General features: G+C 36.6%; 1 protein-coding gene across 1 annotated transcript; it reads left to right on the forward strand.

Moving 5' to 3' along the window:
* The first annotated feature begins 9,300 nt into the window (after positions 1 to 9,300).
* LOC125671224 (trace amine-associated receptor 3-like) lies at positions 9,301 to 11,595 on the forward strand. The gene has a single exon (XM_048906753.2). The coding sequence runs from the start codon at positions 9,460 to 9,462 to the stop codon at positions 10,564 to 10,566; it is 1,107 nt and encodes a 368-aa protein (XP_048762710.1). The 5' UTR covers positions 9,301 to 9,459; the 3' UTR covers positions 10,567 to 11,595.
* Positions 11,596 to 18,391: the final 6,796 nt, after the last annotated feature.

The following is an 18,391-nucleotide window of genomic DNA, read 5'->3' on the forward strand; positions in this document are numbered from 1 at the left end:
AGTTCATGACTCTACACAACGACCTTAAGCTTGTACCTGTTAGTTCATCACTCTACACAACAACCTTAAGCTTGTACCTGTCAGTTCATCACTCTACACAACGACCGTAAGCTTGTATCTGTCAGTTCATCACTCTACACAACGACCTTAAGCTTGTACCTGTCAGTTCATCACTCTACACAACGACCTTAAGCTTGTACCTGTCAGTTCATCACTCTACACAACGACCTTAAGCTTGTATCTGTCAGTTTATCACTCTACACAACGACCTTAAGCTTGTATCTGTCAGTTTATCACTCTACACAACGACCTTAAGCTTGTACCTGTCAGTTCATCACTCTACACAACGACCTTAAGATTGTACCTGTCAGTTCATCACTCTACACAATTACAATTGTAAAGAGTTTGTCTAACGTTGACCGGAAACATTCGGAAAAATCCAGAAATAAACATACTAGAGAATTAGTTGATGGAGTCAGTGAAGTGTAATTTTAACGTACAGAAGAAAGGATATAGATGTCAGCTCAGATAAAGATGTATCTGTTCACATTCGATAGGATCGACAGACATTGCCAATGTTTTTCAAAAGGCCTTTGGAATCGGTAACATTTGTTCGCAGGTAGTCTCGCACATTACAATACAGAGCGCCTTATACATCCAACACGAGACACCAATGCATCACACTAGTTTTATTTTGCTGCTAATGGAATTCTTCATTCATGTGGGTAAAAATGTCTGCAATACCTTATATAGAGACATGGTCCTAAAGAAAAAATATTGTCTTCATTAATTAGAATGAAGTGAGATTGATCATCTCGTCTTTCTTCCCTTATCTTTTTATTATTAGACACCATCAGAACGTCAACAAAGGAAGGCTCTGAACGCGATGAAACACATTTCATACTCTCAGAAACCTTCTTGACGACGTTTATAGGACAGCTTTCGATATAAGCACCTCGTGTTGAAGGGAATACCGGTGTTGACCGTCTCGTTGTGTCCTGTTGTGTTTCAACATCATTCAATGATCTACCTTCCCTGTCCTGCTGCTGTAAATGATCATTGTAATTGTAAGGTTTAAGATAACGAACAGTGATCAATCTCATAACTCCTATAAGCATTACAAAACTTAGAATTAAACATGAAATACACTTAAAAATCAAACTGCTACGGTTCTGTGATATTCAGGACAAGTTCAGATAACGAACAATTATCAAATTCATAAATCCTAAAAGGAATTAAGAATCTAGTACAGCGTATACACGGACCCCTGGAAACACCAGAAATGGGATCAGATGCATGCACTGATATCTAATTACTGTATATGCATTTCCTCTATGGCGTGTAGAACGTTACACTATTATACTAATCTTGTTATTCATGTTCGAAAACTTGTAATTTATATTCTAAAGCATATCATTCATATTCGAAAAGTTGTTATTCATATTCAAAAACATGTTATTCTTATTCTAAAACGTGTTATTCATATTCAAAAACATGTCATTCTTATTCAATAAATTGTTATTCATATTCTAAACTTTTCATTCATATTCAAAAACATGTGATTCATATTCGATAATCTTATCATTCATATTCAAAAACATGTGATTCATATTCGAATATGAATGATAAAATTATCGAATATGAATAACAACTTTTCGAATATGAATGATATGCTTTAGAATATAAATTACAAGTTTTCGAATATGAATAACAAGATTAATATAATAGTGCAACGTTTTACACGCCATATTCCTCAGTATCTAGTCAGTATATTAAATTACCTATAAAAATGTTCATCACCTAATCAGTAATGCAATACAGATGGAGCAATAAAATGTTTCCGATCTGATGCTGGTGTAGTTAATTAAGAAGATCAATACCCATGTTCCTTCTGAAACATGATGAGGGGCGCTAGAAACCTTTTCATTACGACCATGCCAGAAAGTGCATTTTTAACATACATATTGAAAGTAGCTATTTTTTCTTTTCATTGAATAAATAATTTAAGTCTGACATTGGCATCTAAAGAACAGATTTCAATACTACGTGTCTTAAAATGCATCTAGAGAACATCGGTTTGCTCCTTGAAAATGTGGGCATTGTTTTCATATAATTTTCGTTAATTAGAAGTTAAAGCTGTTGACTGCTGTTCTTGTCTTTACGATATGATGATAAAAACATTTTCATTAAAAAGCAATACAAAATAGATAGTTGGGCAAACACGGATCCCTGGACACACCAGAGGTGGGATCAGTTGCCTAGGAGGAGTAAGCATCCCCTGTCGACCGGTCACACCCGCCGTGAGCCCTATATCTGGTGTTACTTCCCGTATCTTAGTGGGTACAGTTGGGGCTCGATGATCCATTTACAATGAAGATCTGTCTTTTAAAAACAAAGCAACTGAAAACAAACTTCCTGTACAATCCACTCTACATCCTAAACTTTTTGTGTGAAGTATTTTGATATTCTACACTCAAATGCAAAAAGTTTGTGAGATGCTAAAGAAATGCAACATTCGAGAAGTTCAAAGCAGAGAGATAGTTCAACCTCAATTCTGCGAGAAAAAGGAGGAGAGAAGAGTCAATTAGCACCTTAGAGAAAAAAAGAACAGCAATTATTTATTGCAAAGGAGAAGTTTTCCACTGACAAAAGTGAGAAGACTGGCCTGGAGAAAGTTTTTTTTTCAAAGGTAAAACTCATTTTGGGTTTCGTTTCAAGAAGTAGGTTTGACAGATCAACTGGAGACTCGCCTCCAGTTGCAGAAATTAGCCAAAGTAGGCTGTCGAATTATTTCTTATCATAGGGAGTGGATGAAAATTACATCCGACGAATGGGTTTTTAAAATAGTCCAAGGACTCAAGCTTGTGTTCTTAAAACATCTTCCAGCGACTAGAGTAAATATCACAAATGTACAAAATGTTGCTCAGAACAATGTATTTTAGAAGAAATAGAAAGTTTATTAGAAAAACAAGCCATAGAGGCTGTTCCCAAGACCCAGGAAGGTCAAGGATTTTAGAGCACCTTTTTTGTAGTTCCATAACGAGACGGAGGGTACCGTCCAATTCTCAATTTGAAACCGTTAAATGTTTTTCTCCAGAATCAGCAATTCAAAATGGAATCTCTAAAGTCGATAATTCAGATTGGGTTGTAACAATAGACCTAAAGGATGCATATCTACATGTTCCAATTTATCCAGAGGACAAGAAATACCTTAGATTTTGCATATACAACAGGCATTATCAATTCAGGCGACAGCTCCATGAGTTTTCATAAAACTAATGGGGGCGATAGGAACGCATCTGAGAAGTCAACAGATCTTCATTTACATGTACTTGGACGATTGGTTTCTGAAAAATGCAGATCGAATGACCTTAATGCACCAACTCTGTTATTATTTATGGATTTGGGTCTGGTGATAAATCAATCCTTGAACCAACTCAACCGATTACTTACCTTGGAGCGCTCTTTCTTCTCCATCATGGTATGGTCTACCCAAGTTTGGATCGTTTCCACAATCTTTGTGGAATAATTTCAACCATGGTTACGGATTTCTTTATCCCAGCTCATACATTTCTCAGAATCCTTGGTTTAATGACAACCGGCATAGGCTTGGTCCCCTTTCCAAGACTCCAGATGCGTCAAATTCAATTCTTCCGTTCGTCCCATCGGTGTCCACATTTGGACAGCCTGGGTCACAGTTGCAGTTCTTGGTCAAAACTCAAAGGTTAGGAAAGCCATGGAGACCTATCTTCATACCAGAGTTTAACACCTTTGCAACAGACATCAGAGACTTGCTTTTGTGTCCATACAGATCACTAAAAATATATCTGGAAAGATCAAAGTCTTCTCGTGGTAATGAAAAGTGTTTGTTTTTAACTTACAAATCAGGTATATAAGAACTAGCATCCAAAAATTAAGATCCATATTAAGATGGATTGTGTAAAATTTGTGTATCAACAGAATAGTGAGATCTTATCAAGCATACGCGAGCATGACACTAGACGAATGGCAACTGCATGGGCCCTTTTCAATCAAGCAAACAGTAGAAGAAATTTTACGGACAGCTCATTGGGCAACAGAAACCATGCTTACTGCTTTCTACATGAGGGATGTTTCTCAACGAGAAGCTCGTTTTGCCAAGTTTTCAGTCCTTGACTATTTAAGATGGGCAACGGGAAAGAACAGAAATATAGTACACCTGTTATGGCGAGTCCAATCTTTACTTTTACTATCTATGTAGATAGTTATCGAAATAAAGTATTCCAGCCCAAACTCTGCTACAAAATTGTGCAAAAGTTGATATTGATGAAAACTGGAGGTTTTAAAGGGTGAAATCTTTGTTTCCCAATACCCAAAGACGAAAACGCAGTCATGGACATCGTTCATATAAAAGACCAAGTATAAATGATGTCACGTTTGATTCACTTTTGCCTTACGTCAACAGACAATTAGGTCCACATCACATTCGTACAAAACTTTACTCTATTCCATTGAGAGTTTTACACACGTTATTTGAAGAAGCTATGGCTAATCTATACTTGGATTTTTCAACACCTGAATAAAGACTGAACTCTATGATTATGAATGTTGCCTACCACAGGCTCTATAAACCAGCACGGACCATGGATGATATTCCTTCCAAATCATGCCGCCAGTTCCTTAAGCTCAAATTTACAAACAAAGGAATAGATGCCGTCAACATAAGCAACATTCTTCGTCATAAAAGGGTTGAGTCGTGTATTCCAACTTATTTCAAGTTCAAGTCTACACCCTGTATTTCCTACAGCTATACTTCTACTATTGCATCCAAACTTTTTAATTATAAACAAACTTTGCAGTGCCTAGATATAGACCATCTTATACGTAATCCACCAACATGTTCTTGTTCTTCATCTTCTTTCAACTATAGTCCAGCTGGACATGTCATTACTGGTGATGTTGATATAGTTGAAAATGAGGACCTCAAATCACTTATTCTTAAAGGTCCTAAATACAGAGAACCTCGATCTTTTAATTGGCGACAGAACTTCATCTCTATTATGAGTTCTGTCGAAGATTATGCCAGACGATGGGCTAAATATGAAAAAGAAGAACTTGATACATTGTCAGAATGGGTTAAAAGCATAAGAGGGATATTGAAATCCCGCATTAGACATATGAAAACAAAAGTACGTACCATCTATCCTTCTGTGTTTAGTAAACCAGAAGTGATAAAAGAATTAGATAGGTTACATGAGGAATATGTTTTGGTTCCAGCTGACAAAGCAAGTAACAACATTGTCTTTGTTTGTAAGGCTCATTATTACAACTGTATTTTAAACGAACTTGGCATTAATTCCACTTTTGGTAATCATACTTATACTCCAACTGCCCTTTCAAAATATGAAATTCTTCAAAACCATGCTTCAGTTTTAGACACATTTAATATTCCAGTCAGTGGGTCGAATGAATATGAGTTACCGTACCTATACTGGATTCCTAAACTACATAAAAACCCTTACAAACAAAGATACATTGCTGGATCCAGTAAGTGCTCTACCAAGCCCCTATCTTTGCTCCTCACGAAAATGTTAACAGCTGTGAAGGAGAAACTTCAAACTTACTGTGCAACTACATATGCCAGAAGTGGTGTTAATTAAATGTGGATTCTAAAAACTTCTAAAGAACTTTTGGTAAACTTGAAATCACAGAATTTTCCCCAAATCAATAACATAAAAACCTATGACTTTTCAACACTATACACGACCATTCCTCACGATAAATTAAAGACTAGACTTTTTGACATCATAGACAGTTTCTTCTTCAACAAAAACGGAAAACGGAAATATTCATATCTAGTGATCAGTCATTCAAAAACTTACTTTGTTAAACACCACTCTGATTCCACGCACAAGTACTCTGAAGTTAAAATAAAAAATATGCTAGAGTTCCTCATTGACAATATCTTCGTGGTCTTTTGTGATCAGGTCTTCCAACAGTCTGTTGGAATTCCCATGGGCACGAATTGTGCTCCTTTGTTAGCTGACCTGTTTTTATATTCATATGAAGCAGAATTTATTCAAAAATTTCTACGTGAGAAGAAAAAATCTCTCGTTGTGGCTTTCAATTCGACTTTTAGATATATCGATGACGTTTTGTCTATTAACAATGATAGCTTTCATTCATATGTCGATTTGATATATCCCTGTGAGCTCGAAATAAAGGACACCACAGAGTAGTCCACTTCTGCTTCATACTTAGATATTTTATTGAAAGTAGACATTAACGGCAAACTGACAACTCAACTGTATGACAAACGGAATGATTTCAGCTTCTCCATCGTCAACTTCCCATATTTGTGTAGCAATATTCCATTATCACCTGCATATGGTGTTTATATATCTCAACTAATTCGATATGCAAGAGCTTGTTCTGCGTATAGTCAGTTTTTAAATCGAGGTAAGCTACTGACAAACAAGTTGATGGTACAGGGATTTCAACAGTCTCGATTGAAGTCAGCATTTCGAAAATTCTATGGTCGTTATAACGATCTAGTTCGTCAATACAACCTCGCATTGGGTCAAATGCTGTCTGACGTGTTTCATACCGATTGTTAAGCCGTTCTTGGCACACTGATTTTGACTGCGGATAACTCCGTTTACCTGATCAGGATATAGGGCTCACGGCGGGTGTGACCGGTCAACAGGGGATGCTTACTCCTCCTAGGCACCTGATCCCACCTCTGGTGTGTCCAGGGGTCCGTGTTTGCCCAACTATCTATATTGTATTATTTATAGGAGTTATGAGATTGATCACTGTTCGTTATCTTCACTTTGCATCTATACTCACCTGCATCATCCTCACAAAACTGAAGCGGGATATCTCGTGAGGATCCGGGTTATAATATGTCCTCAGTAGTGTATGCATTATGAAATGAATTTTTGTGATTTTTCTGATGCATGGCAATTTTCTGTAGTTTATGTATGTAATGCATTATGACTATTGTGATGTATGTATGTATTATAAAATGAGCATTTCAATAAAAGATCTTTAAATCATTTAATAACTTTTAAAGTGATGACTTATAAACGATGCTGATTGGTTGAAAAATTCGTTTGATTTCTCTGTCAAAATTTCGTTCGGAGTTCATCTGCACTAAGCACGCGGGACTACTTTTCTCTGGAATGCGTCTTCCCTGTTCTAATTTAGCGCTATTTATAGAACGGGATTTTCCACACAAGCATTATATATAACGAAATGCATTTGTTTTTCATTGCTATCAAAAATTAGCACAACTAAAGATATTAATAAAATACAAATTAATTTAAAGAAACAACATACGTAGGCGATGACGTGGCAGAATAGTCAATTTGATGACGTAGACCACTTACTGGTAGAAGTAGACAAATTACACGAGTTCCCGGTATGAATCGTCTGCTTTACGAGATCGATAACATGACGGAGCAAGTGGCGACTTCTGATCTGGTAAATATCAATGAAATTGAACTGCGTTATATGGGGCTCAGTCAACGAGTGCGTTTTGAACGTTTTCCTCGATATTGAAATGGAGCCGAATTGCATTCCACCGTTCCAACGACACAACCAGTGTTCAACGTCTCCTCCAACACGATGCAGCATAAATCCAGTCACCACTTGTTATCTTCCTTTATATTTAATTCAGCTTTTAACCATTGCACCTTTAATTTGGCGTATAATCCATTTAAATCTGCACAGTAACTGTTCCTGACCTGAACGCACAGCCATGCCCTTTTGTTTTTGTTTTCATTCTTGCCTATATGTATTCCTACGCGCCATTTCAGAAACGTTAATTCAAGCTTTTTGATGGGAGAAACTATTTGTTTTTCTATCTTAAAAATATAATTAAATGATGAGAAATAAAACTTATAATTCTTTGTTTGATGCATGTATCAAACGAAACATTGGACGGGAAACTTTTTCATCATTGATGAAGTTTTCCGTCCAATGTTTCGTTTGATACATGCATCAAACAAAGAATTATAAGTTTCATTTCTTAAAAAATGAGGAAAAAACTATGGTATTGTAAATTTTGAGTAGTGATTCCCTTGACATAACAATATTCACCGGTTGTCAACGAAGAAGTCAGCAATCTTTCTATTATCAACTGCAGAGCACGTAGAATCAGAGTAGTGTTTAACAAAGTAATGTTTTGATATATGAATACTTCCGTGTTCCATTTTTATAGAAGACGCAGCTATCTGCGATGTCAAAAGAGCCTAGTCTTTAATCTATCGTGAGAAATGGTCGAGTACAGTTTTGAAAAGTCATACGTTTTGATGCTGTTCATGTACATATTACATAGTAAACTGATTCAGAGGGTTGCAAACTGGAAAAAAATATACCTACACGTCTTCGTCTCTATTCATGACATTGTTCTTTATATACTTGTACTTGACAGTTTGTTTATTTGTTATGACATTGTTCTTTATATACTTGTACTTGACAGTTTGTTTATTTGTTATGACATTGTTCTTTATATACTTGTACTTGACAGTTTGTTTATTTGTTATGACATTGTTCTTTATATACTTGTACTTGACAGTTTGTTTATTTGTTATGACATTGTTCTTTATATACTTGTACTTGACAGTTTGTTTATTTGTTATGACATTGTTCTTTATATACTTGTACTTGACAGTTTGTTTATTTGTTATGACATTGTTCTTTATATACTTGTACTTGACAGTTTGTTTATTTGTTATGACATTGTTCTTTATATACTTGTACTTGACAGTTTGTTTATTTGTTATGACGGTGGCTGCCACCGTGTGTAATCAATGACAAATCTGGCTTATGGATCCAAGATTTTCGGAGATAAAAACGTTTTGTTACATACGCAAAAGGAAAGAGACGTAACTCCTGAAAATGATATGATAGTCTGGGTGTGGTTAGATATGCGCTTTATAAATGAATATAATAATAATAATAATCTTGTTAAATGTTATGATATTGAATTACTTATCTGGCAAATTATGATCAATCAATTATTGCTTTTAGCACAGTAATATGATGAATTCAATTCCCCTCTTCTTCCTGTATAGCAACTGGGTTTCTAGATAGTAACAATTTATAATCAAACGGGAAACAAAATATGTCTAAACAAGACAATTGTATTCATTTCCTTAAAATCATTATGATTAAAATGATTACATATCCAAATACGAAAGATCGATCATAACAAGGCGTGTATCCTCGATGACAAGTGCATGTGAACTTTGACTTTCCTTTCCCACAAGTAGTACTCGGTGAAAACGCAGGGCAAAACTTCCGGTTCCTCCTATGTACGGATATCCTGATTTGAAACAAGAGTTTTACTTTAAAAACTGATATACAGGAGATAAAACCCCTAAATCTGAAAGAATTACTTCTGATTTCCTATTACACACTTCATATAAAAACTACATATGGATATAAAGGTGGGAGCACTGTAAAGGGATATAAATGGCAGAAAACAGCACGTATGCCGAGCACTGCTACGCGTGGTTGCGCGAGGATCTCTCGGACACCGTCACGCTAGATGAAGCTAACGCCAGATTTCAGGCCAGACATGTAGGAGGAATCGTCTTCGTTACGTTACTCAGTGCGATCGGCGTCATCGGGAATCTGCACGTCCTGGTGATGTTCTTACGTCACTACAAACGTTCATCTTACCGGACCTACATCCTGTGTCTGGGTGTGCTGGACATGATAAATTCCACCATCAGTATGCCGCTAACAGTTTTCTACCTCAGCCATCCTCTAAATTACTTCAACGACTTTTTCTGCAAGATCTACCGGTTTCTCTTATATTACATCAGCATTGCGTCTACCTTTATCTTGGTCATCATTGCAGTTGATCGATATAGAAAAATCAATACGCCACTTAAACGGCAATGGACGGAGAAGCAGACCTTCCGGATCTGTATGGCTGGATTGGTGTTTGGTTTAGTATTTGCGTGGCCGGCACCAGTTTTGTACGGAGGTAGTTCCGTGAATTTACCGGTGAATAACTTGACAGGACACCGATGTTACATAGAGGACAAGTTCAAACATACGTCATATACCGCTGTATTTAACATCGTTTTGACGTCGTTATTTTTCCTGATTTTCACCATTCTTATAACATTGTATCATTTTATCTGGAGAGCTGTGAAGAGCCACGTAGATTTTTCTTTACAACATCAGACGGGGTCACTGTCCTCCCTTGCGAATTCTATGTCTGTGGGGCTGGATAAACTGAAGAATTCCACGAAAGACGCAGATAAAACCGTCAGGAACCACAAGTACCTACAGCTCCGCCGGACCACCATCACGCTCCTGTCGGTTACCATTGGTTACTTGTTATCCGCGTTTCCTCATCACTGCTTAGCGCTGGTCATCTTTGTTTTTCCGGACGTGGAATGCACAATGTCGTTTGGCGCCAGTGTCGTGTTTTACACATTTGTGTGGATATTTCTCGTCAATAATGTCATCAACCCAATTATCTATTCCTTTTCTGATGTCCGATTTTTGAAACAACTAAAATTATCTTACGGCTGTGGAAATTCGGATGATATTGAATCCATTTGATAACACAGTGAATAGTTTACGTGTAGTTCATGCGACAACATAAAATGTGTATTATTCATCAGGAGTTATCTCATCAACACATTGCCATTACAACTATCATTGGGTCAAATGCTGGCGTGTTTCATACCGAATGTTAGATTGTTCTTGGCACATTGAATTTGACTACAGATAATTCCGTTTATCTGACTAAGATATAGAGCTCACGGCGGTTGTGATCGGTCAACAGGAGATGCTTACTACTCCTAGGCACCTGATCCCACCTCTGGTATATCCGGGGTCCGTGTTTGCTTAACACTCTTTTGTATTGCTTATAGGAGTTATTCAGAGAGTAATCACTGTTCTTTATTTTCGCCTTTCATTTATCAATCTACCTAAAACTAGACGCTATACAGGAGAGAATTATAATTTCTGTTTGAACCGAGATATTATGACAACGTAAACAAAGCAAATCACGTGATGAAGGATCCGTTTAGGGACACAAAAGGAAAACCCTATTAGTCCGGACCTGGCGTTACTTTCTACAAAAAGCTTACCCATAATCGTTCTAGATTGCCACCGAAGGCGGAATTCTAAAGTATGTGGACATAGTAGACGTATAAACCTTTAAATAATGACATTCCATTTCCGGCAAGGGCTGCGAGATGATCTATACGTATACGTTAATCCAAAAGAACGGCTAATTTTGTCTGTAATGATAATAGTAGGGGGTCTATATACTATCCCCTATTAAAAAGCAAGGAATGAAACGAATTTTTACTCAAAACTTCAAAATAGTTTGAAATTCTGTTTTTATCGTCACCCACCCCTTCTTCCTGACATACATACATGTATATCTTACCGTTAAGATTGATTTTTAGGTTCCCAATATTGCACGGAACGGTTCGGTTCGTTTTTAAGGTGTAGTAGCACGTTTCAGGGTCTGTATAAAGTACTTACTATCCCCATCCGGGTGATTTACTGTTTTTTGATTTTGGATTGATGAAGAATAAATGTCACAGAATTTACTCCGTATTAAAGTTTACAATAGAAGATCCTGTCAATTCTTTCTTAAGATTACTCCATACTCGTATTATTATCTGATAAAAGTTTAAAATGTGTATTTATTTCAATGTATTAGAAATAAAACTGATAAATCATCAAATAAAATATATAGGCAATTAATCGGACGTTTATAGATGCGAGAAATATCTCATAGGCAGAAAATTGTAATTTTCCTTTAACAGCATTATCAAAATTTCACAAAAAAGTTTCATGAAACTGTTTCTTTACAAAACTATTCAAGATTTCTGTAAAAAATAATAATAAAGAAAATCTGTCACATAATGAACTTGATAAAGGATTCAATGAAAACAAAGTTATTGACCTTGGACTCAATGTTTTGAAACATATAATTGATTATTTATATATATCTTAAGACTTTTTAGATATTTTATGTTTAACAAGATTTTTTACAATAACAATTGGGAAATACCCCGACAAAATTCATAGTAACATCACACATAAATCTAAATATAAAATTGATTTTGCAAAATCTTATGACGTCACAGGAGAGGGGAACTACTTTAAACTGTTAACATTTGAATTACAAATTGTCAGAAATTTAAGAATTGTGGAAGCAGGCAATGATATAAACTTCCTTCCGTTCACCTTGTGATTTCCTTTGAGAGAATCACTCAGCAATTTGCAATACATCAGCGATAGACGGTGAGAATTCAAATCTACAGTGCCTGCAAGCGCCCTGGCATCTTTCATGATATAAAAACTATAATGGGAGTTTTGTTGATTGATTTATTGTTTTTACGTCTCGTCAAGAAGCCCCGGAAACTCACGGGATTTACCAATGAATTCATAAATTTTCCGTGCATAAAACCAGGGTTTGTCAATTTCTTAGAAGAATTAACAAAATTAATTTCTATGGTGTTTTATAATGCCAGAGCTCACCGCGTGTATTCATTTTGGACTGACTTTACATTTGATTTACAAATTGTGTTTAAAATATACATTTGTAGTAGTTGGGCATTCTGCCACTACTATTGATATGTTCTTTTTACTTTGCGTTGTGTGTGTTTTTTTAATGATGATAGGTGTTATATAAAGTATTCAACCCTTTAGATTTCTCCAGGTAAGTTTGAGTCCGCCTAGAGTGAGGCTAGCAATTAAATAATAAATAAATAAAGTTTTAAACCTTTAATAAAGTTCGACAATTGTATGATAAATACCAAAATAATAATCCCGGGGAATGAATGTGGCTTGATAGAAAAATATAACTAAATAGGAAAAATAAAGAAACAATAATCAAAATTACGGGGTGAGGCAACTCCTGATATTTACCTTGTTGCAAGGAATGGCTCAGCAGAAGCCCCGAGCACGGTAATTTACGTAGACAAGTAAGTAGAAAATAATGAAATGGAGATAATATAGACCGATACTACCACATTATTGAATGGTATACTTATGGTGAATGACAAAAACAGTATCCTAATTCCGTGTACTACACACACACACACACACACACACACACACACACACACACACACACATATATATATATATATATATTATTTTCCAATCAAGGGCCCTCAAGGGGCAGCATGAAAATATATACAAATACTAATGTGGTAGTTTGAGTTTTATTTTTACTTTTATTTCTGGATTTCGATCCCGATGTAAATTATTCACCCGTTGTATTTGACCACGCCCACTTTATCTTTCAGCCAATAACTTTAATGACAGTTTCTATTGTTTAATTTGCTATATAAAGCCATGCAACTTACTATTCGTTGAAGCGAGACAGCTGGCCTTGCTAGCTACTCTTCTCCTTCCATTATTCCTATTTTGGTATTACGTTTTGTTCGTCTACTTTGCCCTTTTTACTTACTAAATTATCATATTACCTTTGGGTTGGGAGATTTCTTGATAGTTTCTAGGCTAAGTTCTAGGCTTTAGGAGTTTGTCTTTGTCACATTCATACTGGTAATAAATTCGTAAAGTGCTATTTCTCTTATTTTCATTTCTAAGTTTAAAATCATAGTGTAGTTGGGTCGTTTCGTGGTCGCCACTATCAAAATAAAATAAAACTAACACAACGCGAAGTACAGACTATACGAACGCCAGACCTGCTACATTATTTGGTGGACCGTGACCAGGATAGGATTTTCATTGTTGTGGGGAAGTGGTTGTTAAAGACACGTGCTTCACGCAGCGAGTCCTATTCAGCGATACGAACTGCTGCCTTATTTGTTCGACCGCGACAACTCAGGATAGAATTTCTATTGTTGTTGGGCAGTGAGTCTTTTTCAGCGATTGGGATTTTGGCTGAATTCTTTCGTCATATTTTTAGGGAAAGTTTTTTTTCCCTTTACATTTACCTTTATTATTTTGTTGTTGATATTTTCAACAGTGAACTATTTTTGCTCACCATGCAGTTATGCAAAGGGGTTTCAAACCTTTATCAGATTTAGACCATAGGATAGATCTCTTAACCGCGAAATGTGCTTTGTTAGAAAGCCAAATCAAAGTTAAGTTAGAACAGAATGGAGGTCGTTTTCAAGAGAGACGGTTCTTGCATGAATCAGTCGATTTTAGGAAAGAAATTAATCCACCATTGTTTGATGGGCGTTACGATATCCGAGAATTTTTCATTCAGTTTGAACATGCTGCAAAGTGGAATGGCTGGAGTGAGAGAGAGTGTGCCAATCAGCTTCTTATGTCTTTACGTGGCTCAGGAAGACACATTCTATCTGAAATTCCTTTAGCCGTGTCCTTAGATTTTCAAACATTGAAAGATATTTTACGGAATTGTTTTTGTCTATCGGCATTTGAGGATTTTTACAGAATTCAAGAACAGGGTTAGAGAAGAAGGAAACTATTTCAGACTTTGGTCATTCCTTGCGGAGACTGGCATTAAAAGCGTATTCTTGTTCTTTTAGCTCGATAGAAACTCACGTTATTGACCAGTTTGTATTTGGCTTAAGAGATGCCGACTTAATGAAACATGTTTACATTAGTCGTCCTGCATCTTTAGATGAAGCCATTGCATCTGCTGCTGAGTTTGAAGATTTCATTGAGCAAAATGCGTATGTTAAACAGAACATTGCATGTGATTCCGACACACCAGTTAATACAAATTCTGTAAGAGCTCTTATTCGTAGAGAAATCCAAGCCGCTCTTGATTTGTATACGGTCGATGAAAAGAACAAAGTACTGGAAACTAATGCCATATCTCAGATTAAGAATGATCCTGACTGTGCGTCAAAGTCAACCCAAAATATCGGGAAACTCACAAGTTCTGATGCTTGGGCCGTGACATCAGATCTAGAACGTTCAAACATTACCGAACACAGTAGGCCACCCGAAATTTTGACGAGTACCAAACAGAACGAACTCGCCGAAATCAATAGAGAGTCATTTCATTCGGATGGCGAAGTTCCTATTTGTAACTCGAATGATAGTCACATACCTATCGATAGTTGCGAGTCAGAGTTGAAATCGGTTTGCGTTGCGACTTCTTTGAATCCTGAAGCAAAGGAATTCATTCCTAGATCGGAATTTTCTTTAGAGCCTTCAGTTGAAAAGTTTGACTTGCGTTCTGTTTTTACGTTGAAACTTGATGGGAGGACTGTTCCCCCTGGTCAAGTTTGTGCCTTGGTGAGGAGCCAGTGCACAAGCACTAATTCGGTCCGTTATGCAGTAGAGTCGCTGGTATTACCGCGTAAATTTACTCTATTATACATTTTTCTTTAAATTCTCTTATTTATTCATTTACCAGTAATTATGATATTACTTATATTTACTTTTTCATATATCTAGCACTCTTGCTAAACATGCTTTCAGATTATTTTTTAGTTTCTGGTGGGACATGGATGACAGTTACAAACGGAATCCAGAGATTGATGCATGGAACACATGGTTTTCAACTCTGTGGGATTTCCGTGATTCATGATCTTCGGAGTATCTGGACCTAAGAACCGAAATCAGTGAACGTGATGTGTCAGTGTTGTGAACTATTCCTGTTTTCGCGCTCCTGACATTTTGGTGAAGTCAATGCGTCGATACTAACCGAGGAGAACTGTTACGTTACCTGCCTTTTGATGAACTTTTCATGATACATGGACTTTTCTTCAAAATGAACTTTCGTATATAACGTATACTGGACATTCATTCATATATTTTGTACAATGTATACCATTGTTTTCCATGGGGAGAAGAGGGGTTTATTTTTCATTTCTATATCCTAGCTATTAGTCAAATGTATAGCATTTGTCTTTAAGGGGGGAGGAATGTGGTAGTTTGGGTTTTACTTTTACTTTATTTCTGGATTTCGATCCCGATGTAAATTATTCACCCGTTGTATTTGACCACGCCCACTTTATCTTTCAGCCAATAACTTTAATGACAGTTTCTATTGTTTAATTTGCTATATAAAGCCATGCAACTTACTATTCGTTGAAGCGAGACAGCTGGCCTTGCTAGCTACTCTTCTCCTTCCATTATTCCTATTTTGGTATTACGTTTTGTTCGTCTACTTTGCCCTTTTTACTTACTAAATTATTATATTACCTTTGGGTTGGGAGATTTCTTGATAGTTTCTAGACTAAGTTCTAGGCTTTAGGAGTTTGTCTTTGTCACATTCATACTGGTAATAAATTCGTAAAGTGTTATTTCTCTTATTTTCATTTCTATTGAATTTATTTTCAAGTTTAAAATCATAGTGTAGTTGGGTCGTTTCGGAGTCGCCACTATCAAAATAAAATAAAACAAACACAACGCGAAGTACAGACTATACGAACGCCAGACCTGCTACACTGTACATACAAATACAAATATTTATTGGCACAAACACAATTACAATAATTGGCAAAGGTCCATTGAACATCAATCCATAATGTTTACATAATTTTTATGTAGTTGAAAGTAATCCGACTTAACTCACTATGAGTTAAGTCCTGTTATTGAAATGAACAAAACAAGTATTTGTTGTTCAGGCAAAGAAACATAACTCTTGCAATCAATTGAATTGCGCAGTTTTGACACTATCCCCCCCAAATACCTATTATGACACCTTCCCTCTTTCTAATCCCTGGGTATATATAGTGCGCAAGCGCTAATTGCCGGTCCTTGTCGAGTTGCATGTCAACGAAAATCCAAATTGAACAGATCTGGAATTTCAATTCAACACCATCACCCTGTCCTCGACTGATTCACCATATATTTGGGTATGATAAAAACATATCTAAACTGCGAAAATGTTGCGACGTACCAAGCGACCATCTAAATCGCCTTATGCTAGACCGGCACAACATCCAGCTCTTCGGTCATTGCCCACACAGAATCTGACCCCTGCAATTCCAACCCGGATTCAGCCCCGTCCGACATCAAATCAACCCCGAGAGCTATCATTTAATCACAAAGGTCGCCTCCCAGCCTAATCGCGGAAACCACCGCACCCACGTGCACACAGCCACCGGCGACACCCTTCATAACAGGTGAAAATCCCCTTTCTTAACGCACAGCATGCAGCATTTTTATAATTTTCGTAATTTTATTTCATATTATTGATGTTTTGCTAGCATTGTTTTGATATTACCTGCCTTAATGCTATGGTAATTTCCATTTACTACTTTAATAACACGCTGTATCAATTTTATTGTGTGCAGTGCTTAATGGTTATTTATTATAATATAATTATTATGCGCCCCCCCCCCTTTCAAGGAAGAGGGGCATATATTAGTTTGCACCTGATGGTTGGCAGACTACGTGTTGCCCGCTTAATTCATCGTAATGATATTTCATATGGGAGTTGTTAACTTGGATGAGTTGACGAGGACCCCTATTGTTTTTCTGGTCAAGGGTCAATCTTCTCTGGACATAGGAATACCTAGTCTGCTCAATATCTTGAGAACCCTTTGCTTGACAGACATCAAACTTAGTACACTGGTACATCCCAAAGAGTAGATAACCCCTATTGATTTTGAGGTCACATGGTCAAGGGTCAAACAGGACATAGAAATTATATACTGACCACTCAATGTCTAGAGAACCCTTTGCTTGACAGACATCAAACTTGGTACACTGGTACATCATCAGAAGATGACCCCTCTTGATTTTAAGTCACATGGTTAAAGGCCAAGGGTCAAACTGGACATATGTATATATTGACCACTTAATGTCTAGATAACCTTTTGCTTGACAGACATCAAATTTGGTACACTGGTGCATCTTCAGGAGATGACCCACCTTGATTTTGAGGTCACATGGCCAAAGGTCAATGGTCAAACTGGACATAGAAATATATTGTCCAATCAATATCTTGAGAACCCTTTGCTTGACAGACATCAAATTTGGTACATCTTAAGGAGAAGATGACCCCTATTGATTTTGAGGTCACGTGGTCAATGGTTTAATTGTTTCCTAATTTTAACAATTCTTCGCTTTACTGACACCAAATCTGGTACAGCATAAGAAGTAGATGACCCCCATTGATACTTGGTCAATCCACTCCTGACATTGGAAGATATTGTCTGCTCTATTTCGAATTGGTGATACTACTATCAATCAAATTAGGCAAGTGTATACCCGTTTTCAATTTTGCACCATGGGGGCATATACATGTATGTTTTACAAACACATCTTGTTATTACAAGCATTACTGATGAACTTGGGGCTCACGTTTCTCAAGCCATCAAAGATCAAATTTGGGCAAAGCATTATGTCAATTTACCTTAACTCTTGAATTCACAATCACACAACAACCATGATACACACAAATGTTCAATCATACAAGGTCAATTAGTTCTCGAATCCATCATCAAACATAACAAAATTC

The sequence above is a fragment of the Ostrea edulis genome, chromosome 4 (genome assembly GCF_947568905.1).
Source record: "Ostrea edulis chromosome 4, xbOstEdul1.1, whole genome shotgun sequence".
NCBI lineage: Eukaryota > Metazoa > Mollusca > Bivalvia > Ostreida > Ostreidae > Ostrea > Ostrea edulis.